This window comes from Amblyomma mixtum, chromosome 10, assembly GCF_055824585.1.
Source record: "Amblyomma mixtum isolate Tamu chromosome 10, ASM5582458v1, whole genome shotgun sequence".
Lineage (NCBI taxonomy): Eukaryota > Metazoa > Arthropoda > Arachnida > Ixodida > Ixodidae > Amblyomma > Amblyomma mixtum.
Genome location: NC_143021.1, coordinates 123,075,896 through 123,102,034, shown reverse-complemented (window position 1 = coordinate 123,102,034; position 26,139 = coordinate 123,075,896). Strand labels below are relative to the sequence as shown.

Sequence of the window (26,139 nt, the reverse complement as noted above, 5' to 3'; positions counted from 1 at the left end):
CCACTTTACAAGTGTGGCAAAAGAAATGATATCTCGAATTATCGCCCAATATCTATCGTGTTGTGTATATCGCAAATTTTAGAAAAACACGTCTTATGTACAATGTCAGCATTTTTGCTGAGGCATAACGTGCTTAGCCCACATCAATACGGATTTGTTGCTGGTTCTGGTACCCAAACGTTATTAGAAAATATGTCGGATTCCGTTCATTCTAGTTTTGATCAAAATGAAGTGGCATTTGGTCTCTTTCTTGATGTCAGGAAGGCATTTAATACTGTTCACCATGATATTCTCTGTGAAAAGTTGTTTTGCTATGGTTTTCGTGGTCCTTTTCAAATGTTACTAAGAAATTATGTGTCTCAGCGATCTCAGATGGTGGAACTTGGACCTGTGCAAAGCAGAATTATAGACTTATATAGTGGTGTTTCCCAGGGATCCATCTTATCACCCCTCTTATTTAATCTCTATGTTAATGACCTCCCCAGCATTATAACTTCATCACAGATTTATCAATATGCAGATGACACCCTCCTCATCTCATCTAATACAGATTTTTCTTGCGCACTCCGTCAACTTCAACAGGACGCTACTAATCTATATGATTGGTTTCAATGTAACCTGATTGATATAAACCCCCAAAAAACTCATCTAGTGTGCTTTAGAAATGCACACAAGCCAATCCCGAAAAACGCTACGGTTTTTTTGCACAGCTCCAGTTGCACTGCATGTTCTTGCTACCCCATTACATGTGTCCGGCCGTGAAATACCTTGGCATTTACTTTGACAGTGATTTATCCTGGAACACGCACATGGCACACCTCAGTAAGAAGCTTAGAGGCGTCGCATGCTTGTTCTATGCTCTAAGGGCCTACCTGCCATTTGCCATAAGACGTTTAATTGCACAGTCTTTGGGGTATTCTCTGCTGAGATATGGCATGTGCTGTTTCTTCAACTGTTCTGCAACATGGAAAAATAGGATAAACCGTATTCTCAAGAATATGGCTAAGAGTGTCATCTATTCAATACCCCATAAACAGCAAAGTGTATTCCTTTCTTCAGGTCTGCCTTCCTTTGACATTGTGTTCAAACAAGTCACTGTACTCAGATATTTCTGGAACTATGAATTTCGGTTCCACAACGTTAAACCAATCCCATTAAGAAAAGTTTCTCGATATATTGTCCCTGCAGTGCGAACTCATTTTGGTATGTCTATGAGGTCATATTATATCCCATGTATATTCAATGAGATGCCTGATAATGTTTTCAACTTGAACACTCGCAGACAGTTACGTGATGCTATTGCCGAGCTTGAACAGCTCTAGTGCATATGTTTTAATGTACAAAAAACAAAGAATTGATTTGGTAACACAGGTTGTTGCTGCTGCCGGACGGCGCCCTACAAGCTCAATTGAGGCTTTGGCGCGTCCGCGTCTTGTATTGTTTCTTTGGTGTGAATAAAGTATTTATTATTATTAGGGGGCTGCAGCTGGCAAAGGACACGCTTAAATAGAGAGACATGGGAGACGCTGTTGTGCTGCAGTAAGCGCAGTCAGGCTGATGATGAAGAGGACGATGTTGTTCATATGCCTTCAGTTACAGGAAAACTTTCCACTGGAAACCTTAAAAATCGAAGCTTTTTACGACTAAGGAGCATATATTATCAAAGCATTTTCTCCACTTCGGCCGGGAAGTCATTATGACACCATGGTCGTGATATTCCTGCACCCCTATAATTGCACAATTTATATTATATTTAAAATTCAACTCTAGGTTTTCGTTTGACTGCAGAGATAAAAATTTCTATTGAAGTTAACGATTATTTCGCATTGGTCAGAACACCTGACTAGTAGCTGCCAATTTACATTGAGAAATACCTGATCACTGATTTCTTTGACATCGTAGAAATAAGTAGAATTTTCAACAAAGATTTTAACACACACGGAAGGTTCTAAAGCTTGAATAAGATGACTCCTATACACCGCTCCTGAGGATCACTTGATTAAACATAGAAGAAACGTAAATTGGCTCCATCGATGTCGACAGAGTGTTTCCGATGATATTACCCAGATAATTACCTTCAAAGGAACGTCTATTATTCTAATTTTTACTGGTTTATTACGAGGAGCTGAACGAACGGCTCTGGAGTAGTATAAAGAAATCATGTCGACCTCACTACAACCATCAACTAACTGCATAAGATGTGTGCTATTATTGGCAGAACACATGCAGCTGTAAAAAAAATTCCGGAAATAAACAAGCTCGGTGAACTCACTCATTCACGTTTAACGCAAAAGAAAAATACAATGCACAGCTCAATAAATTATTCTTTCGTATAAATCACGCATAAGCGAAACTTGTTCTCAAGCCTGTTTGATTGCACCAAACCACTTAACCGTTGTGCCCTCTCGGCATTACCTGAGCGTCGGATCACATAACTATACAAATGGAATAGTGAAAGGATCATTAACATCACTAAGACGTCCAAAATTGTTTTCATTTTTTTATTTTTATAAAAAAAAAGAGTACATGGTAGTTTTGTGTACAGAATCTCACACTGCTATCTGCGATTGCTCTGAAAGTGCTGAAAGCAAGTCAAAGTATTGCACTTTGTAATAAAGAGAGATTGAGGTGATGCTTACTTGCCTGCGGACATCCTTCCCCATCCGGAAACTGTGGCTTTCATACCTGCGAGGTTCCGACGCCTCAGTGGCAAGCAAACAGGTTTAACGAATCTGTCAAATGGAATCCCGTGGGCTGCCTAGAGGAAGAAATTGTACTCGTAGGGAAGGCATCGACTCCGTATTCATAAAAGTTGTCATGAAATGACGGTAAAGGCGACATGCCGCATACTCCCACTTAAGTTTATTATTTTTATACCGGCAAATTTTCCACGCAAGCGCACGGTGGTTGAACACGTGGCTGCTATATGTGTTAGTACGTATTGTCCGTTTGGCAGAAGTACTGCGCAACTTCTGGGAATCCATCGCCCAACAAAAAAGGCAATCTGCCATGGAGCCGCTTTAAACTATCCTCATGTCTCTGAACAAGAAACGAACATGTCACAGCAAAGGACTTGACTGAACAATTTCACATGAAGCAGCAGTTCAAAGCATTGAGAAGCTAATGGAAGGGTGACAGAGCGCTAAAAAAAATTAATTACCCAATAATGCATACGAGAATGGAAAAAAGTCATTGTGTATTGTGGAGTTTAACTCTTGAAGCGACTCATGGGCTGCAAGGGACATCGTAACTTAGGGCTCCTGGTTAAGTTAGGCCACCTGGAGTTCTCTAACCTGAACTGACATCGCACAGCACGCGGGCTCCGTTTTGCGTTTCGCCTGCACTGAAACGCCGCGGCCGACGTAATAGCCTGGTCCTCCAACTGAGTAGCCGGGCGCCTAGGCAACGAGCCACCGCTGAAGGAGGGGCAATTACGAGAAGGGCTGGACACTCAAACGGTGCTGTGCACTTACCTTAACCAAGCCAATATCGTTCCAAACTTTGCCGGGCTTGTACAAGGGGTGCCGTATTAGGAGTTCAATGCCAACAGACGGCCCATCACGCTTATTAGTGCTGTTGTAGAAAACTCTTGCATCGCGAAGTATTATGGCGCTGGAGGACACAAAGAGAAATGGAGCAGAGATGAAAAATACGAATTAATGATTAAATTTGAAGCATGGACTCTGTGTAGTAAACATATACGCCAATCTCTTCAGTGCACACTCTGTGGGAGGCTGAGTGCGCGAGGATAAATATTCGTTGGATATGTTTTCTGGGAGGGCTTAAACTCGCTGTTCATTGCACAGATTCAGAAAACGAAAATTTTAACGGTCTGTTATGTTTATAAACTGAAAGAGTCCGTATTTTCGCTTTTCAGCTACCTCACATAATGGGGTCCATGGGTTGCCTCTGTCTAATAAAAAAAAAATTGTTCTCATAGCGGTGATTGTGTTCGAGCTAAAAAGTTAAAGATCAAATTCGAATGGTACCAATAGGCCTAGTGAAGAGAAGCATGCGTGAATTTTGCGAAGAGATATTCCTGCGCCACATCGGGTGGAGAAAAGAGAAGGACTGCTGCACTTCGCCAGCCTGTGCCTTTTGTCCTGCATGAAGGAAAAACTCACTTCCTTAGCCGCGCTTCCTTCTGACGTGCCAAAAAGGAATACCTGGAGGAGACACTTGAGCTCCGCCTGACGTGATAGGGTTATTGAACCGAATTTAATTTATTAGCGCGAAAGCAAACTTCCGATAGGTAGACACCGAGCAACAACCACTGGCAACGTTTCCGCGTTTGTGCCAAGTGAAACAAATAAATAAACGTATACCAAATAAATATCCTGGAGTGCGATTCCAATTCGCGGTGGCGCGAACAGATTAGCTTCGATTTCCACTGTGCTAGAGCACTAGGCTATCGCAACATTTTTTTAAACATATTACACTGAAATTATGTTCTATTTAGTTGAACTATTGACAAAAATCTTCGGGGAATGTCGCGACATACATATCAAAAGACAGAGCAATACAGGACTTGGAAGGAAGTAAGGATGAGCATTTCATTCAGCAAGAGGAAGTGCCTCTCCAGTTAATTTCGGTCTCTTGATTTCAACTCATAGTTTTTCAGCCCAAGGCACACGACCAAGCTGTGTGTGCGTCCCTAATAAACAGTTGAGAGTCAGCGCTGTGTTCGTCCTTCTTCTCTTCCTGCTTCTTTTCTTTGGCCGTGTGCCGTTGCGCTGAAAAACTATGAGTGTAAATCAAGTATACCAACTAGCCCAAGAACTAACTCTACTGAAGTACTATCAGCAACGAATGAAAAGCGAACAAGAAAACTGAGGTGGCAGCACAAAGACACCATCATATTAGCTCCTAGAGAGGAACTTCAAGCGAGATTGATTAACATTTCTCAAGAAGACTGTTAGCGCTTTCGAAATTCAAATAACCGGAGCTTGTATCCAGCTTCCCGTGGCTAAGAGCTGCTTATTTTGCTGTCCTTGGCTCAGTTGTCTTGTTCGCGTTTCATTTCTTGCTGATAGTACATTCGATCTCTTCGTACACTTCTGTCAGATAAACACTGAGATAAACACTCATTGGCAGGAACTGAATTTTTGTCGAAGCAATTGATTCACAGGGACGGTCCATCATTGTAGTTTTCCGTAAGCTGTGCAGCAATTAAAAAAAATATCGAGAGGTTCATCAACATATAGCATTCCGGTGAGGTATCCTACTGGTTAATGCGGCGAGTTGGGCGTGTTCGTAGATATTTTTCTGAAAATGCAGCGCAAAAAAGACGTGGACAAAGACTTGAAGATAGCGGCCGTCCTTGCGCTGCTTTTTTGGAGAAAATGTATTGCGTTGTCTCGTAGTTGTGACGGCAGTCAGGAGAGCAGAAGAACTGAGGATTGGGCGAGTTGGTGGTGATCCATCGTAAAAAAACCAGTCAGTCTGTTTCACGTTGTCCTCTGTCCGTGGTCTTAAGCGCTGGTTTTTTTACGATGGATCAGGAGTGCAGAATGAGGGCGAAAATGGCTTCTAAACAAAACCCTTTATTTGGGCTGGTATGGGCCCCAAAGAACTGAATGCGTCGTCGGAGGCGGCGTAGCAGTAAGTGTGCTCTCTGGTCGGAGACGCGAATGTCCGATGCACTCGACCATGGATAAAGCATAGAATGTTACTTGAACATTCTGGTACAACGAAGAATAAACTCTGCCTGGGTGTGTTCAATCGAGATAAATTGGGTGCGTCTTGCATCCCAAAAAACGATAAGGCGGCGTGCCGGCAACTTCGAAAATGAGCAAACAAACATTACAAAAGACTCGCGGCAGTACGGTATTAAAAGGTAAATAAATTTGCTTTTCAATGTCCGTTGCAAAGCATCGAAGAAGAAAATTGCATCCTTACAATATACGCAGCAATATTCAATAGTTTCAGGAACATCACAGAAGCGGCAGGTCACAAATGACACAAAAATAGTTTTTTTTTTCTGACGCCAATTCTACGGGCATTGTTGCAGCATGTAACCTGCAGAAGAAAGTTCTAGTGCATGGCGAGAGGAACATTTTTTTGCATCTGCGTAAGGGCATCATCCCCTGGTAATCCAAAGCTCAATGAGTGGTACATATGGGGAGAGAAAATCATCGAAATTAGGTCTTTCTTCAGATGTTTCCTCGACACTGCAAACTATAACTCTGTTGAGAAAGGGACTACCATAAACCGCATAGAAAAATATACCTCACGCACATACCCCCATAAAAAAGGACGGTTAGTGAAGTTTGAGGACACAGTTATTGCGGGCAAACCATTGACTCTATTTGTCTGAAAATATATACGATGTATCCGGTAGAAAGCTTCTCGAAAAAACATAACGTAGGTAACAATCTGCCGCGCATATAGATGGACTAAATCCATCGGCCCCCGCTGACAGGTAGAAAAAGATAATCAAATCGCATGGGTTCCATAGAAGAACCTGGAACAAAAGTTGCAAAAACTCTGCGGAAGTGATGAATATAAATCCTAGAACAGTAAACAATTTGCGAAACAGAGTAGGCAATCACCGCAGCCAAACAGGCCTCGTACAACTTCAGCATGGTCTCGTGCTGTGCTTTTACATCGTCTTCTTTATAACTAATACTGCCATTCAACTAGTATTTGCGCTTGGAGCTTTATGGCGGTAGTGAGAGAGGGATGTGCGTGGCATGCGTCGGCGTGGAAAACGTTGTGGCACAAACACGGCATTGCATCATAGGCCGCTAGCGTGAACTAGGTAAATTGGTATTCAGGATAAAAATGTTAACGACGTGCGTAGGGTACGCGGCGGTGGTGCCCACGTGCAGAAAAACTCTGCTTCCGCATAATATTCCTTGCTTAGCAATGCTAAACCGCCAGCCATTTATTTCAAACAAGCTGCTTACCTACATGTTTAAGGGGCATGAGAGAAAAAGCCGCTCAAGGGCATCTGGCAAGAGAACACTGATTACTCTAGTTAGATGAAAAATGTTTCCGTTGAGGCAGAAAAGGCAGTCAGAAACCGAAAAGTGCGCTAACAATACAATACAATAATAGAGATACAATGCAGATACAATAATACGAGGCATTTATTTTAAGTAGGCTCTTAGCTTTGGCGACTTTGCCCTGCGAATGGGTTAACGCCCATGTATCCGGAATAGGTCACTCTTTCCCAGTTGAAAAATCCACCAGAATGTTTTGGTGTGTTCTGGTGTTAACACCAGGATTTCCTGGTGTGGCTGGTGTGGGCACAAGGCCAGCCTGGTGTGCACACCAGACCAGCCTGGTGGTGTCTGGTGTGCACACCAGACCGGTGTGGTGTTGTCTGATGTGCACACCAGACCGGTGTGGTGTTGTCTGATGTGCACACCAGACCGGTGTGGTGTTGTCTGATGTGCACACCAGACTGGTTTCATGTCGTCTGGTGTGCACACTAGACTGGTTTCATGTCGTCTGGTGTGCACGTACACTAGACTGGTTTCGAGTCATCTGGCATATATGATCCAGCTCAAGCACACCAGACCTGTTGCTGTATTCATGTGCGGGAGCCGAGCGCCACCAAAAAGATCTGTTCGGTTCATTCTAGTTTGCATGATGTACCAGATACAATCTCAGGCACATGCCAGACATGTGGCCAAGGATTATTTCATGCACTGACCAACATGTAGGTTGGTTTGGTACTTACTGAGATTAATGAAAGATTTCTGTCCTGCTTAATTGCATAGTCCATTGTTGCAACTATGGGTGTTCATGTCTTCACACCACAGTCAAACCGTAAAAAAGTCCAAGGTAAATTGTGAGGTGCATTTGCATATCATACAGCATATAATTTAGTATTTATTACTATTACACTAAGGATGAATGGCAGTCTGTTTATTATGTGGACAAAAAAGGCACACTTTTTTAGCTTCCAGGTATAGTTAAATGCTCATAGCAGCCAGGACAATAAAAAATTTGTATCTGGTGTGACTATGAAAACATAAAGGCATGACAGCAGGTTGAACTAAAGCTTGAAAGAAATTAAAACACGTTTATTCTCAAAATTCAGCATAGAACTCCTTCGTTTCAGAGTTGCAGTAGTGCCTTCGCGAAATGGGCATTTCGGAAAGTGCCCCTGAAAGCATCACAAAAGAACACCATCAATTCATTCCCCTGAATTGTAGCAATGTGGGGCCTTTCATACAGCCAGGCAGCTTCCACAGTGCTTACCAGTGCCTTTCACAGTGATCAAGGCAATGAAATTACTGGAATCAGAATGGTGATAAGGAGGTGGGCTTTTGTGCAGACACAATACTTGACGGGCAGGTGGGAAAGTACTGAAGTGCTGCCAGCTGCATTAAGCACAACGGCAAATGCCAGCTCAGTTGATAACAAATTTTGCAAGGGCATTTGAAGACAACTTCACACAGCACTGTGCATTTGCTCATCGACGCAATGCCAGAAACCATAAGGAACAGCAAGACAGGAACAGGCATGGCTGAGTTGGCAACAGTGAAAAGTGCTACACGGCAAAACAGCCGAAAACATCCTAAGCTCCCCCTGCGCTATAGATTCTGCCTGTAAGAGCTTAATTTTCTGACTGACATGAGAGCTGTACATTGTTAAGAGATGCAGAAGAGAATGTGAACTATCAAGTTTAAATGGCCAAGGATTATTTCGTGCACTGACCAAACACCACCAATTGCATAGCTGCTAAAAGGAGCATTTTGCTACTGTAGTTTACTTGTTCTAACACCCGCTAGGTGAGATGCCCCAGACAACTTTTTCATCAACAGCCAAACAAGGTCTCAATGTCAGCACATGTAGGTAAAAAAAACAAGCAAAAGACATTTTACATATCATTATATAAAGGGTCTTGAAAAACAATGCCCTTCCAAAGGTACATGCACTGAAAAAATTCCCCGCTGTACATTACCACTGAAGGCCATGGAAAGGTGCAAAGGAAGTGCAAATACACTGTAGACAACATCTTCAGCATGAGTTGCTGTTTTTCACGACAATGCCTACTTCGAAGCATGAAGGACAAGAATGAAAAAACTCGTGCTCAGCAGCAGAGCAACAAATAATGCACAAGACACTACACCGCAACTTGACATTATTTAATAAGGCACAATATTATATAAAAAAGGGCTCATATCACAGGATACAATGTCAGTCAGGTTATCCAGCTGAAGTAAGCAAAGAATAAAAAAAAAATGGGTGCAGTTTTCACTGGATATAAACGAATGCATGAGAACTGCTTCAAAGAACTGTTCATGAACTCGGAACAGATTGAAAACACAGAGATAACAGTCCCTGATAAGTGTGTTCATTTAACAGAAATGAACACTTACGAAAAAGCTGGCTCATTCGGGTTGCTAAGTCATATATAGGGATATATCTTGTAGAGAAATCATCAGCTAAACTGCATATACTGTGGGGCAAAGGCTTCTCCGAATACTAAGTTCCGAACCTCATGTGAAACACGGCACTGCAGGAGCATTCATGCTTTGGTTGGCCTGTCCAGCGGGCTCAATATTTAAGGCTACGTGTTCCCTTGATGGAGACAGTTGGCAAGTACGTATGTGAATTTTGTACTAAGCTGCCATTGAAGCATGTATGTGTTGACGTGTTGGCAAATGCAAAGAAAAACATGCCTATCGAAACATTTTCTTGCTGAACATGCACAAGACAGTGTACTGGATGCCACTGCCATGTGACAGTGAACATGCACAACAAACAAGACAGTGTGTTAATGATAATGCAACACGCTGCAACCTCAAACAACACTAACTAGGTACCTTGCAATGTGCTGCCAAGTTTCATGACATTTTGAATTTTGTAAAACGCAATAGCAAGTTGGCCACAATCACAAATGGAGATCAGCGAAAAAGTGGATGAGTGAAACTGCTATGAGGAAGATGTGCAACAGACTGGGCAAAGGGTATTTTGTCTTTGTTGAAAAGATGAGCATCATCATTTTTGCATTTTTCACAAAGCTGTATTCGTGGCTCACATGCTGCATACATATCGTAAAACTGTGCTCAGAATGACATCGCTTTGAACCAGTTTTGACCACTGGTTTTGTAGAAAAAGAGAGGAACAGAGCTGTAGCAATCACTTCATAAAAAGACCTCAAATATGGTAAATATCCATGCCGCAGTCTTTTGGATGTATAAGACGACTTGCATGTACACTGAAACTTGCTTCAAGAAGTATTATGATGCAGTTCACCAATGAAAAAAGCTCAAAAGCTGAAGAAGTTTAAATTTTTGTTTCCCTGCAAAAGTGGGCCGTGTCGAACTGTACGCCCGTGCTTGTAAAAACATAACACCAAGGAGGCCTAAAAGTTAAAAATATGCTGAATGGTTTGTTTCATAGCTCGGTAGTATCCAGCATGAAAAAATATGGTGCACAGGGGCAGCATTTTCCCATTTCACAGCATTTGAAGCAAGTGGGATACAAGTGTCTTACTCAAGAATATTTTCATGCTGTTCCCTCATGGTACTGAAAATGACTAATCACTTTCATGAAGATTAGGCATCTTCACTAAGAATGTGCTCTCTTGTTACACAAGCACACAAGATGAAACAACGCTTTCTTCGCAAAGCATGCAGAGAGCGATGTCAAATGGAGGGTGCTCGATTCTGAACAAAAAGGGCAGATCAAACACTTCAGTAATCAATTCTTGACACAACAGCAAGATTTTACTGTCAGCAGCAAACACCTTGAGAATTTTAACAAGTTTGCCGTTACTTGCTTCCAGGTAGCATGAACATGTTCTTTCTGCTTGTTGATAATGGGCGCTGTGTACAGTGAACCCCTTGACACGAGCTCTAAGGTACTTACTTACGCATGCCTCGGAACCAATGTTTTGCCTCAACAGTATTTGGATGGGTTCTTCATAGACACAAGGTGGCAAAGCTGCACCTAAGACACTAGATTTGTGCTGTTTAGAAACGTTACCTGAAATTAGCTCCTGCTGCTTTTTCAAAAATGGAGGAAGAGGTACCAGACGTTTCATAGAATTTAGAACTCCATTCATAATGAATCTTTCTGATATTTGCCGAGGAACCCCTTTCGCAGCAGACACAAGCTTCAAGATGTCCCCGTTGCCCCCTTCAAATGGGAAGGTTGACGTGGTCCACAGTGGACCTGTCATCCTAACAGATTTCGCCAGATGTAGAAGTTGATGAACATTGAATGTTTGCGCACTTTCATCATAAAATATTTTCACTTCCTCCACAAACTGTTTCAGGAACCTTTCTGCAATAAAAGTGTCACTGCGTTCAACACTTTCTCTCAGCAGCATAAAAATGCCTTCTACCAGCAATGAAAAATGCCTAATATATCTATCTGGCAGAATGTTTTGAAGGCATGGCACACTGTAGTATAGCAACCAATACTTCCATTCTGTGGCTTTCCAGAATGCCCTCTCTGAAATTGGCCTTGGCAGTCTCGAGAAGCTTATTGGTGGCCGTGCTTTCAATATACGCTGATTTAGCTCGGCAATTCTATTTCCTACATACCAAGGCTTCCCAGTTGCAGACAGCCAAAGCTCTGTCATTTGTGCAGTCACACCCTCCAGGACACAATGCATATAATCGGGAGGGAAGCCCCAGACCAAGTCCAATGTTCCTAGCTTCGTAACTCGAGATGGCCCCTTCACTCCGTCGACAGAGCACTTTCTTGTAACTGCAAGGGACATGGCTGACAGCACAGTGTCGTGGGACCTTTCAACCATGGCACCGCCTTCAAACGTGTACTTTACTGTGCCTACAACAAAAACACAACAAATCATTAAAATCAAAATTCACTTCATGCCGCACAGATCAAAGCAGTAGTAAAGAACAAATGAAAATAATTAAAAACATGAATATAACACCGGCAAAGTATAAAACATCCAACTAGCCAAGTAGGCTGTTATTCCTTACTTTTACTGCTGGCAACCAATTTGCCATGTAAAACATATGCTGTATATCTGTGTCCTTCATAAGACTGAATGAAAGCAGGAGCCTCACCGTCAACTAAAGTTCCCTTGTTAAGACACCAAGTGCAGCCGTAGTACCCGTTGTACTGCTTTGCATTGAGCAAAGCAGCTCTGGCCGGTGAGTCGACACAGCAGCACACAATTCTGACTGCAGACTCCACAACTTGATCAGCAAAGGTCCACATCAGGCTGCCAACCTCTTGGAACTTGTCCAGAAAGGTTTTCATGAAGAGATGTGCAGATGGATGCTCCTTGCCGAACCACACTGCTCCAACCAAAATATTCTTCCATCGCAGAGGAACGGGAAGCTCATTGAGGGCAACTTGTATTGGCCACACAGAACCTTTGCTTGACTTAAATACCGGTGCACCATCAGTATTCATCGTCAAAGTTAGGTCACTCCACTTCATTTTGTGGTCACTGCGAACTTTCTTGTAGAGCAGGCCATCTGTGATATCGGTGAAAGCCTTTGGGCATGATGAAGCAAGCTGAAGCAGGTTGCTTCCAACTATTTTGCACATGCGTTTCAGGAGCTGTTGCAGTTGTCGCTTCAAGTTAAGAGTGATGAAAAAGCTCCCCTTCTTCAAAACCTCTCCTAGGCTTGCAACTTCTGAACAAATTCGGCAACGCCAGTGGCTGGTACCATTGCCATCAATTAAGAACTGGCAAGTCGGACAGAAGGCATGAATGCTCACCATTTTTGACTGCTGAAGCCTCCACAGTTTTCGAAAACCATATTTGGTTGAAGGAAAAACCTCTTCAGCAAAGAGGGCGTTCAGAAGCTTGAGCAAGCTGTCAACTTGTGTCCATGGTAGCTTAGCTGCCACAACAAATGATAATATCAGGAGCATGGCTTGCAGTCGAGTTGCGGACTGGCCAGGAAGAGTCGTCTTTGAGTTGGCTGCGATGAAATCAGAAAGATCATCATCTGGGTCGTCAGCTTCCTCATACACATCAGGGTCTCCCTGCTCAGCATTCTGGTTAAAAGAGGCAGCACTTCCTGCTTGTTCAGAGAGCTGAGGTAGTGGCAGCAGACATTCTTCACTCTCAGTTTGTTCGTCTGTAACCTCAGCGTCCCCTCTTGGTATCTCATTTACTGCAGCTGACTGCAAAGAATAAACAAAAGAGGAATGTATTAGCTACATCAGACAGTGACGAAAGCCCGAGTGGCATGCTTTGAGAAATCTGGCCGATTAGTGGGTCAGCATCTTATCATGGCATGATGTGAGCCCAATTAATGCTGAATTGTTGCTCCATCCTCACACCGCTTGTTCTTTACCCAGATTGAGCATTTGAGACTATTCCAGCTGACGAAATGGGAATGGATGTGAGAGGGCAGCAGTTGTAATTGCGTCCACTGCACACAACTCTGCCATTCGCTGTGATAAGATGCTGACCAAGTGACCGGCTCCAGCTCTCACAATGCTATAAAGTGACCTTCACAGACATGAGAAGATTTGTCTGAACCGGTGTTCTGCTGGACATAGAGAGAGACCTGAGAGATCCGCTATGTTGAGGGCTCAGTGTTTTTACTTTTTGTCATTCTTACTGGTATTCACAGGAATTTTCCATAAAAATTACTACGGGCTTTAAAAAGTATCAGTGCAATCCGTGCTGCTCACAGACGATGTCGGGGCAGAATTGCATGCATATTTCTCGGCATTTGTTGCATTCTTAACCAAGTGTTGTCAGTAATCAGAGCTTTATTTCCTCGGATGTCTTTTATGCCATCGCCTAGGATGGTGAGAAATGACAGGTGGTGGCTAATGTACGACACGTAAACTCAAGTTTGCCACATCTACATATAGTATGCCGATGTAGTCGACACCTCTCACACATTTATAGTGTTCAGTTGGAGTTCGTGTTTGACTGCATTTATGTTGATGAACTCTTCTATACGCAGCATTTTTCATTGGCGCCTGTGCTCAAGTCCCCAAATGATGGCGGCTACATCCAATTTGGCTGCTATTTGGCTGTATTTCAGCCTGGCTATGTTACAAAAGGCCCTCACAACGCAATATTTCGATCCACATTTCACCTCACCAGTCTCCTTCTGCTTCTGTTTCTTGTTCCTCTTAATTCGATGCTGCGGAGTGCTTTTTTTCCTGATCATTGTACACCCGCACTGCCTTGCTCTTCTGCCACAATCTTTGATACGACAAACTTTTTTGCCATGGTTTCATTCATCACATTCATCATTTCCGTTTCCTAGCCCTGTTTCTCATTTCTGCATGCTGCGTTCTGCTATCAGCCGTCTGCATCCATCACAGACAATATTTTGGACGTTGATAGGCCATGTAAGCAATGTAAGCTCCGCCTTTTCAGGAACTCTCTTTAGATGCTTACCGCGCAGGCAAGAGCATGACCACTGCCTGCGGTGGGTGTAAGGACGCTAGGTTCTCGCGATTCCGCAAAAAAAGAAATCTGACTTTAGCTTCTCCCCCCCCCTTTCACAAAGAAAAAAAAGTGTGTGTGTGTGTGGGGGGGGGGGGGGGGCAAGTTGAAATACAGAATAAATGAATAGGTCCAAGTTATTCAAAAGGCAACGCTTCAAAGGAGCGCGGCACAGTCTAGCGAAGCAAATCTCCATTACGGTAATGCACGCACATCGCACAGCAGCAGCCGCGCCGTCATGATCCGTGCCGCCGGTGCTCGGCGTTTCGAGCTGTCCAGCTCCAGCACCCGTTTGCCCTTCTTTCCTGTCCCTACTTCACTCAACTTCTGCAGTGCCTTTTATTTCGCAGCGACCCGTACCTCTTTTCCGCATCCACACCCACAAATATGCACTTGCTCGCTCCGCGTTTTGCTTCAAAAATTCACTGAAAAGCGGGCTTCTCCTCAGGGCTTGCAAGCCTAATGGCAAAGGTCGCTTTTGCAACATTGCACAGCTCGGGGAAAAAAAAAAAAAACACTTGCGGATTCTTTATGAGTTCATGGAATGTAAAACTTTTCGCCGCAGAAAGTGAATGGGCCCTAGCATATGACGTAAACAAGTCGGTGAATTACCTGCGGTGCTTGAGACGTTGCAGCGGATTCCTTTTGCAGCCGGCTCCATGTCGTCCGCCGCGGAATTTTCAGTGATAGCGCATTTGGCTCCAAATAGGCGCGGTAGCGTTTTTTGGGAGGCATGTTGGAGCACCTCCTTTGCACGCTTGTAACAGGCTTGTACAAGTAAATGAGGCGTTGGCTTGTATAAGGTGCAAGAACGACACTGAAGACAGATGGAACGTACAACCAAGGAGGCGACGACAGACTGCGCGGAAAATTCCGCGCGCCCGCCTCTCCTTTCCTTTTTTTTTTATAGCGTGCTTCAATGCGTGCCCGCCTCTCCCAGCAAGGCAAACGCTACAATCTAGCCAAAAAGAAAGTGGCGCTTACAAGTTAACTACTACATTTGCAACATATACAGATAACTCAATCTGTTTCAGAGCAACGCGCTAAAGCAGTCTCATCAGCATGCAATTTTTTGTTTGACAAGACTGCAGCGCCACACACACCATTACGTTGTCAAAACATCATGTAGATAGTTTGTTCCAACCGTTCCAACATCATTTTTGTTCTATACTGCGCGACATTGGTGACTTGCTCCCGAGTGTGCATCAGTGCAATGGTGTTTTACATATACGTGAAGTTTCTGCTTGACAACGTGACAAAAGTCACTTCATCGGTTCTTGTGAAAAATTTCCACCCAAAGAGCACGGAAGATTTTGCGGCGGGAAATATCTATCAGGTCTATTGGGAGGGGGACGACAAAACAAAGGGCGGATACTACGACGCGGAAATCCTACAGATGACAGGTAAGAACACTTTTATTACTGTCTGAGTACTTTTGTAATTTCTACTTTGCGGCAGCTGAAGCTACCCGTGTATTTCCAGTGCCTTTAATGTACAGGGCGTTGATTGATATTGAAACTTCATTCAGCCTCTATGTATGTACCGCCGTGAGCACGCTTAACACAGACGCTCGAGCGATTGTCTTTCACTGACGTTAGTGCCGCTGGGCGTCGGCCGCTGCGTCTGAGACAAAATTAAAGTGGAAGCAGGGCACGAGCTGTCTCCAACGTCCGCAAACATACCGTGCAGTATGGCCTTGGACTCTGCGTCCAGCGCTCAGAGGCTGTAATATCAGTGCAGGACGCGCAAGCGAGCGTTCCTCCAAGCAACCACAGATATCCGTCGGACGTACGAGCTAGATCCGAACGTCCTTTGCCGAGATCGGACGTCCATCGGACGTACGAGCACAATCCGATTTCGGATATCCGTATTCATACATCCGCCGGACGTACAGACAGTATCCGCTTTTGTCTATCCGCATTAGAGACAAGGTGTACGTCCGAGTGATGTACGGTGAAGTATATTCTCCGGATATGAGTATAGTTTTTTTTTTAAATTGTTCACACAGAAAAGTCGCGCCGTTCGAGTATGTATATTGTAGAGTTCGCTTTTTTAACATAGAAAATTTTATTCGCGAAGGAAATTTTGTCAGTTTTATTGGCTAGTGTGCGAGAAATTGCATTAATATCTGCATATCTGCTTTGGAGAAATTATTTCCATGAGCTACACGGTTTGACTTGAGGGCTTTTGTAAATTCGCGCAATTCCCTAGTTATATACTTGCAGTGCAAGGGCTACTGCAGAACTAAATTTATTTAAGGGTAGGAGCGAGTGCTACACAAATTTACAGTAAATCAATTAGTAATTTACATCTAGAAAACATCTAAAAATCAGTAGCGACATCGTGTCCGCCGTGGTAAAACGCGATTGAAACCACTTGTAAATTCAAAACTCCCGTTTAACTCCGCTATCATCATCATCATCATCATCATAAATGCAGCTTGTAGTCAGCCCAATCCAATCCATCAGCCACAGAGTGCAGCGGCGTAATGGCGGCGTTGCTGGTTTGGTGCGAAGTGTGGTGCCCCTTTTGAGCTCTGTTACTAGAATGTGTGGCTTTTTTTAGTCTGCGGACGAAAGTGGTGTGCAACTTGAACAATTCGAAGGATACGGCAAGTGCCTGAAGCCCTCCTGGAACGCTGGAATATCGTACTACACCGACTTCGGATGAAAGAAGGCCTAGTGTGATTGCCTACGGCATGTCCTACGGAGGTAAGTGCAGTACACTGCTTGGGAATTACTTTTATGACAGTGGAGCAGGATCTGTAACATTCTCTCGCGGGAGAGTTGGAGTTATGTTATGGCTATACTGTGGTGTGGGCTACGGATGGGTTGAGACTTGTTGAGAATGGGTTGAGAATACCAATAACAAAGTTGCCAAGCATTTTTGAATTTATCATGGTCTACTGAGATTTGGCGTGGACTTGATTACTAACCTTTTTCTTTTCATTTTTTGCAGAAAGCTGTTCGCTTCTGCTTCATCATGGAAGTAGGAAGATGGATGTGCGCTCGAAGTTTTACGTCTTATTGAGGAGTTACGCACTTCACAGTAACTCAGTCCTGTGCTGATGTACAGTCACAATAAAATATTCTCGCTGTACTTTCAGTTGCTTTTTCATTTTATTGCCCCGCGGACACGAAGAAAGTATGCATGTGCCATATATGCAAACATCCGAGAAAGATCCGGGAACGGACGTCCGAAATCGATGTCCGTCCGGAACATCCGAAACGGACGGCCAACGGCCGGCCGACGGATAGCTGTGGTTGCTTTGTTAAACGTGCTGACGGCGGTACAGCACTCGAATTTGCTTGTCAGGGCTATAGGAATGTGTTCTTGAGCTTTTCTGCCTTTCGTAACGCGCACCGCTGTTGTGCAGTTTTCACGTTCAACTTGCAGGTTTGTGAATTCCGTCCTGTTTGCAGCATGTTGCATGTTGATGGATGTAACAAAATTAATCTGGCAGTCTCCGGTAGATGGTAGAGTCGCCCGGCTGAAATTCCCCCGGCACCTCCATGAACTGGGCCTCGTGAATACGTTGTTTTTTTGTCTCACTGGCGCCCCTCCAGGCATTCTTCAGTTGCAGTAATGAACTGTCTTATGTACAAGTGATGAGTGGCTGGTCTTCCCAGGGTGAACCCGTTGCTTTTATTTTTTTTTTGGGGGGGGGGGGGGGGTGTATCACTTGGGACTAGTTCGGAAGCATAAAATGTATACTTCACTGCTCTCGGTTACAGCTCAGTTGATGACCATGTCCTAGCTACGTGTATTGAATATTAAACTGTGAAGACCTCTGTAGCCGAGAAAGCTGCCAAATGTAACAGAGGTTCTCACGCCACACTAGGTAGGAAGTGTCGATTCTGCATTGTTTCTTGAAATCTTTACATGAATGCGAAATTCTAGAGGCCCCGTGTACTGTGCGGTCAGTGCACATTAAAGAACCCTAGGAGGTCGAAATTTCTGAAGCCGTTCACTGCGGTATCCCTCATAGCCTGAGTTCCTTTGGGACGTTGAACCCCCATAAACAAAAAAGCCTGGGGCTGCAGTTTCATATAGCAATGTTTGTTACTGCTGCTGAACAGTGGCGAAAATGATTCATTCTAAAAAAAAGGACAGACTACTCAATTGAGCAGCCAGTCTCTGATGAGTGTTGGGGGAATTCTGGCTGATGGCCAGATAGGCACAGTCAATTAAATAATTTAGAATAGAAGCTGCTGCAAAAAGCTTGGTGCAGGAAACATTATCTTGCATTTTATCATTACAATCAATGTATGGAAAATTGTGCGAACATACTCCTAAAAGAGTTTTCTTCCCAGAATCCAAAGAAGAAATGGACCAACATATTTCTGGTCAACGACATCGTGGCGCAGTCGCGCGCCCCGCAAAACGCCCAAGAGACCTGGCACGTGATAAAGTATGTATGCGCAATTGAAACCCGAACCTTGTAATAAAATGTGATGTTTAATAGGTTTTCAGTAACGTTGTGTCACATGCAAGCATTTCTGCAGTTTGCGTCCAAAGAAATTTAATTTTTTTTATAATGTTAAAGATAATATGGGTGAATATTTGTTTTGACACTGTGTTAACTACTGCAGGTTCGAAACATCAAAACGTTGCGGATGCTCGCGCAACAAGCCGCAACGGACGACCTTAGCACGGAGACAGCAGCAGAGAAAGAGGTGCAGAAGCTGAGAAAAGAAAATGAGGAGCTGCACCAGCTGAACATCAAGCTGCAGCACCAGCTCTTGCGCTTCCTCTCAGCTGATCGTACACTCCTTATAATGAGTTTTTTTTCCTGTATTTCCTGCTGGTCAAGCTTATTGATTAAATGTTTTCAGGTCACATAACCTGGAAAAATTTTTGGGTGGTTTAAGAAGGAAGTGTGTGTGTGTTGGGGTGGGAGGGGGGGAATAGCTTACGGCGCATATTGAAATCTGCGGACTGAAGAGCAACTTGCTCTCACTTTGAAGGATTTAACCTAGCCATGACTGCTGACAAATCTTTTTGTGTTACTCTTTTACTCTCTTCCCTTGCTTTAAAACACCATACCAATAATTGTTGTACCTGCTTCGGTGGCTGAGTGGTCAGGGCACTTGGCTGCTTAGCCAGGACACCTGTGTTCAATCCTGGCCGTGGTGGCGGCGTTTTGAAGGAGGCAGAACACAAAAAGGGTCCGTGTACTCTGCAACGTCTGCATATTAAAAACCCCATGTGGTCAAAGTTATTCCGAAGCCCTCCACTGCGGTGTCCCTCATAGCCTGTGTGTCGCTTCGGGACATGGATTAATTGTAAATTGTGGATAAGCCATAAATCACAATTTTTTATTTGTTCACAAAGTCAACACGCTAGTAGATCACTCAGTCATGTTGGCTTGTTGAATAAGACCAAGCTTTCCATTAATGTCAGATCTTAAAATTCATTACTTCAGGTGTTAGAAAAAAAATAATAAATACCTGACAAAGCCATATCTAAACATGCAGTTTCTTGTGGGACACGAACTGATAGATTTTTTGGCACAGCAGTGAGCCATGCCGCAAAAAATCCCCAGCTATGGGAAGGAATAACGAGGGATAAGGTTGTAGTGGAGCTTATTTTGGAGGCACTTTTCGCACAGATGCATGGCTGATTGTGTTGGAATCAGTGTAACATCTACCACAAAACTGCGTCTCAACTTGAGTCGGGCATGAATCTGCAGTCGAATTGTCAACCAGCACATGCATGAGCGTGTATGAGGGCTGTTTGTGGAGTGCGAGGCGTTTGCCATGGGAACAGGCACACAATATTATAAATATACGGGACATGTGCCTCGCGGCCCGCTCCTAACAAAGACTCAAGACTCGTCCTCTGTGGCTTCAACATTTCTATTTGAAGCACTGAGGCGACCAACTTGCAATGCATTCTTGCAAAGAGCAGTAAACACAGGAGAGGACGCTGCAGCCAGGCAAGGGTTGTACTGCTCCACTCCGCACCGCTGAGGAGCGTTCTTTCAGTGTTGTAGTTTAGAGGCCTTGCACTGGATAAAGCGGGAGTGCTCCACATTGTACTCTTGAGGGTAGCTTAAGTATTGTCTGTTTTCTGCTTCAATATATAAAAAAATTAAGCTGTGCTCAAATTTCGCATTACAAAAACCATGATCGTTGGTGAAGTTATTTTCATTGACCTACATCTGTGCACTACACTACACCCTTTGCAACACTGCCTGCTGCGTCTGCACCTTCCGCGGCCGTGGCGGCTGCATCTGCCAGTGCTGCACCTGCCCGTGCTGCTTTTGCCTCTGCTGCATCTGCACCTGCGGCGTCTGCTTCTGTTACACCTGCGACATTGGCACCTGCGGCATTGGCACCTGCGGCATTGGCACCTGCGGCACCGGCACCTGTGGCATCAGCTGCTTCGTCACTGATGGCTGCTACATCGGCAGCTGCTACCTGGGCGCCTGCAAAAGATGCCCCTTTGGCTGAGGTGTTCCCAGCTCCCTCCTTTCCACCTGCAGCTACCTCTGAGCCCCCACCGAGCCCCATTCCTGGAGCCCTGGTTCATGTGGAGTTCACAGAGGGTGGTTTGGGCAGCCAGGAGGAAGGCCCCACCAGGGAAGGCACACAAGTGTGCACAGTAGCAGAGGATGGGAGGGTATGGTTAAAGATACAGCTTAATAATATTTAATATTAGTAGTAACGTTACTACTTAGTTGTTTCACATAATAGCGAAGGCGAGACAATTAAACTCTTGTGTCTTGTGCCACAGGCACTGGCAAGGTGGCAGAAGCAGAGTACATTCACAAGCAACAAATTTGCCGGGCAATTACTATTCAGGCAGCTTCATTCCTTCAGTGGCAGCCATAACATTAAAGGTCCCCTGACCATGTTCAGAGATTACAAACAAACAAGTACTCTGGATAAATTGGACCGCTAGTGGCAACATCTGTACATCGTATTTTGGTGTTTTCTAGCTGATAAAAGCTCACATTTTGAATGAGAGTGGTCTCTGAGAATATAACGGGATGCATGCCAACTCAAATTTATATTGTGTGTTCCTCTAAATGATAGTGTAGGAATGCAACAAAAAACACACCTGTACTTCTATCTTTTCATGTCTTGCAGTGTATGTGTGCGTGCTTAGATAATACTGCACTTTTCAGTTGCTGGAACCAAAACAGAAGGCAGCGAAATTTCTTGATTGTGATAGCTACATCTCCAATATTAATTGGTCAATACAGAAAATTTTTGTGGGAGGGCATTCTTTGAAACAGGCCGGAAACCATTGAAGTCAAACAAAAATCCAACCAGATGGTGGTCAGGTGCACTCGGGTGCGACGAGAGCAGTGTGGAATGAAGCACAACTCTTGGTTAGGAATATTCGAGCTTAATAATAGACTTGCATGGGACCTGGGTATTGATTTAGGCAAGATGTGTGGTATATAGCTGGTTGTCTGTGAGTGTGAACGCTTCGACAGCTAGTGAGAGGACACATTCTGAAAATATTTGGGGCTGTGAATTCCTCAGGTTTGTTATTAGAAATCAGTGGGAGAGGCATTTGTGTTGCAGTGGACGTAACATGGCCAATTTTGATAACTGTAATTTCTTGGAAGTGCCTACCTTTTTCTTGTTTTGTTGTTTTATTACTTGGCCAGGGGCCGCAATATTGTCATGAGCTGAGGGCAGATACGAAAGTGACGTAACCTTTTTTTTGTGCTGCATTAACTGCTATATTCCAACCTACACAGAACACAGATTGGCTTGAAGCAGCTGTTTTTATGGGCTGTATGGCTGTGTGTGTTTTTTCATATTATGAAGTGGTGTTGAAAGTAGTTTGGTTTGATTTCATGCAGGTTCACCTGGCCAATGGGGTACATCTGACCAAAGAGGTCTATGAACAATTGCTCACAGTGCCAAAGGACTCACACTTCGTGAAGCGAGCCGCGACTGCCATTTGGTCGACAGACGTGCTCGCTAAGCGGAGTGTGACGGGCACACTGTCAAACCGGTTCGTCGCCCAAGGCGGAGAGAAGCCGCCTCAACAGCCCCTCACCCCCCACAAAGTTGATGCACTGAAAGGTGAATGCGGTCATCTTGCTCTCTGTTCTGTGATTTAACTGCAGTTTAACTCTCAAATTTATTTGTAAGCAGACTAAAGTTTTCACTCAATGTGCTCTGTGTCCGCAAAAATTGATTGCTGTTGGTGTTACACATTCTGTGTGATTAATATTGTGCTTCCACCTTCAGCCATGAAATAAATATTTAAGTGTTTTTAAAAGAAAATAATGCCTGAAAGGTTTATTGTTCACAGTGGGAAAGGAATTGAGGAATTTTGATAGCAGATAATTTGACAGCTAGTGGAAGAAAGGACCCTATGTTGTGGCATCATCACAACATCCCGACTGGATTGTGAGAAAACGGCCCATCATGGCAGGTAGCAGTTAAATTAATGATTGGTTGTGAGAGGTGGCTGTTAAATAAAGAAAACTGTGAGCCGCAGAGCTTAAATGTCCCCTCAAATTTTTTTTGTTTGTTTACAGCTGCATTCTAATGTACCGCAGCTAAATTAACTAGTGCGGAGATCCAAATGTGCGTCATTCTAACACTCAAGGTGCATTTTCTTTTCTACGCAGTGTTTTTCACGCACTACGCATCAAGAAAGGGCTACGCAAAGGAGGACGTCGCCAAGGCCTCGAAGAACATTCGGATGTGGCTCTCACAAAAAGCCTGTGAGCTGCGGCGACAGAGGCCTCCAAAATAAACATCTTGCGTAAGCATAGAAAATTGCATGTTTTTTTATCCGAGAAGTGGCATGGGCTTTTTTCCTATGCAACTTTCTCCATATAATGCACCATTACGTCTCACCATACATACCGAATGCAGCAGGGCACATGCCAGGCTCGTGATACGAGCCTGTATGCCTGCATGCATGGAAACGTCGTCTGGTGTCACGGCCTGGTGGATTTTTATGCCCATAAACACCAGCCCGGAAACACCAGCCCGGAGACACCAAACCGTATTTTCTGGTGTTAACACCAGGCACATCCTGGTGGGTTTCTCAGCCCCAAAAACACCAGCCCGGAAACACCAGCCCGGAAACACCAGCCCGGGAACACCAGCCCGGAAACACCAGCCCGGAAACACCAGCCCGGAAACACCAGCCCGGGAACACCAGAACCGTGTCTGAATTTCCACTCTGGTGTTAACACCACATACGGCCTGGTGGAATTTTCGACTGGGTTGCATTCATAGATCGCCTGGAGTCCTCATACCTGTCCTGGCGCAGTGGTGAAGCGGTTAAGCGATGCACCACCTATCGCTCCCACTCATCTATTTAACTGTCACCTGCCTCGATGGCCGGTATTCTTGCAATCTGGCGGGCAGGTTGTGATGACGCCACCAGGTCACGTGACCTAGTTGTCCCATACGTTGCTCCTCTGGATATTTTTTGTAGATTTTTGCTCGCAGCTAACGACGTCGCCGAAACCAGGTTGAAAATCAGCTTGTGAGGAAAGGAAATGGCGGAGTAATTGTCACACATCTCGGTGGTCACCGAACCGCGCCTTAAGGGGAGGGGTAAAGGAGGGAGTGAAAGAAAAAGCAAGGCCTGTAGCGGAGGTCTCCGCTATAATTTCGACCACCTGGGAATCTTTAACCTGCACTGGCATCGCACAGTACACGGGCGCCTTTTTCGATTCGGCTTCATTAAAACGCGACATTTTCTCCAACATTCGAGAATCACCTACGGCGCGCGCGAAGAGAATGATTTCGCGCATCGCTGGCCTTCCGAATGTGCACGAATCTCCTCATAGGTGATCCTGGAACGTTGGATAAAATATTGCTCATTGCCGACGGAGAGCTCGTAACCTCGTTCATGCAATCCACTTTGATCGTGCTGGTGGCACAGGGTCACTAGGAACTCAAATTCTCAGGCAGCACGCTACATATGTTAGAGTGGCTACAGGCACATGTGTTATAAAGGTGGACAAAATAGTTCTTAAAGAAAGATGTAAGCGATCAATGTCTGCAAAAAGGCAAGTTGCGCAAATGGAACGCTACCAAGATAGGGCAAGACAAAACAGATGCGGAGAAACAACTGCGATTTAGTCGACGAGCAGACAAATATACAAATCGCTGCCAGCACAGACGCAAACTTATATCAAAAGGAGACAGCAGCAAAACATAAAAATAAAGATAAAGCGTTCATGTCATCGTGCATTCGACCGGAAGTACATAACTGTAATAAAGTTCGACAAGGTTAGTTGTTCGCCATGATATTGACAGTTCTCGACACCTACAGCACATTGATTGGGACATAGAATGGCGGAACGCGTAGAGGCAGCGTCCCTCTGTGTTCCTTTCTTCTGTATCCCGTTCGTCGCGCTGCTGTTATGGAATACTGCCGTGAAATATGATTTACGTGCCACTAAATCCATCTTTTGCTTTCTCCTTGATAAAATACGGTTCGAGAAGTCCTCGTGCTTTTTCGTTCTTGCATTTGCGCTGATGCATTGTGCGCAAGTACAGTAACGATAAAGCACGCGAAAGACTCGAAGCATATTTTATCAAGAAGAAAGCAAAAGACAGATTTAGTGACACGTAAATGAAAACAAGCGAAGTACGTTTCCTCGAAGGCACTTTGATCTGAACCCTCTATTTTTCTGCTGTCTCCTTTCGATGCCCTTCCCTGTGCCTGTGCTGGGAAGAGTTTAGTTTAGTTTAGTTTATGGGGTTTAACGTCCCAAAGCGACTAAGGCTATGAGAGACGCCGTAGTGAAGGGCTCCGGAAATTTCGACCACCTGGGGTTCTTTAACGTGCACTGACATCGCACAGTACACGGGCCTCTAGAATTTCTCCTCCAAAGAAATTCTAGCCGCCGCGGCCGGGATCGAACCCGCGTCTTTCGGGTCAGCAGTCGAGCACCATAACCGCTGAGCCACCGCGGCGGCGTGCTGGGAAGAACATATATACATGTCCTGCATGTATATATATATATATATGTGTGTATGTGTGTGTACATATATATATGTAATAACGTGACAGTCTGTTGGCCTTGTCAATTAGGGGTGGGAGCCTCGTCAAGCTACTGAGATTGTGGCTTTTTGCTTCTACCCTAGCATTTCTTTTCTGTTGTTCAGGACAAAAAATGCTGAATAAAGTTGATTTATTGATTGATTGATGTATATTGCTGTAATAAACCTCCGTTGTTAGCTTCCGTCTGAACCGCATTAGCCACTTTTGCGAACGGAACCTCTGTTCTCCCTCGCTGTGAATCAACTCGCCCAATAATATCGGTGCGGCGCATACGTCGAGGTCGAGATGAGACGAAGGCACAGCGTCTCATCTTGTCGTATGTGCTGCACCGATAACGTCCAACCAACACGTCCAAGCAACTATCTTGTCGCCCAATATCGCAACCTGATGATAGCTCTCGGCGGCAAGTTCGTTCCAATCAGTTGGCGTATGACGGATGAAATATGTGCTTGTGGAACAATGGGCAGGGCCAATCTTGTCCTGAATATCAGCGTGAACTTGGATGAGGACTGAAGGAGGTCCACAGACGGGCGCTGCCTGCTGTATCTTCCTTCAGACCTCGTCTAAGTTCGCGCTGTTCTTCAGCAAAATATACCAACTCGCCCAAGCATTCCTTTTAACTAGTCTTGTCGTCATGACCAACACGTGATAAGTGATAGCTGGGAGCGATATGACATGACTGCGTAAAGAATGATCATGGTAAATTCTGTGGAACGAGCACACAGAGGTGATCCTTTATTCCCAACGAAAGGCTAGGTAAGGCTAAACCT

The 26,139-nt window shown here is 44.5% G+C and overlaps 1 protein-coding gene across 1 annotated transcript in view; it reads right to left on the bottom strand.

Annotated features, from left to right (window-relative positions):
- LOC149326831 (serine protease 55-like) overlaps positions 1–26,139 on the bottom strand; it is a 121,500-nt gene that overhangs the window by 32,430 nt on the left and 62,931 nt on the right. The window contains exons 3-4 of the mRNA XM_089564694.1: positions 3,474–3,612; positions 2,640–2,758 (exon numbers count right to left, since the gene is read on the bottom strand). Coding sequence (XP_089420820.1) covers positions 2,640–2,758; positions 3,474–3,612 — 258 coding nt within the window. The remainder of the gene's footprint in view (positions 1–2,639; positions 2,759–3,473; positions 3,613–26,139) is intronic.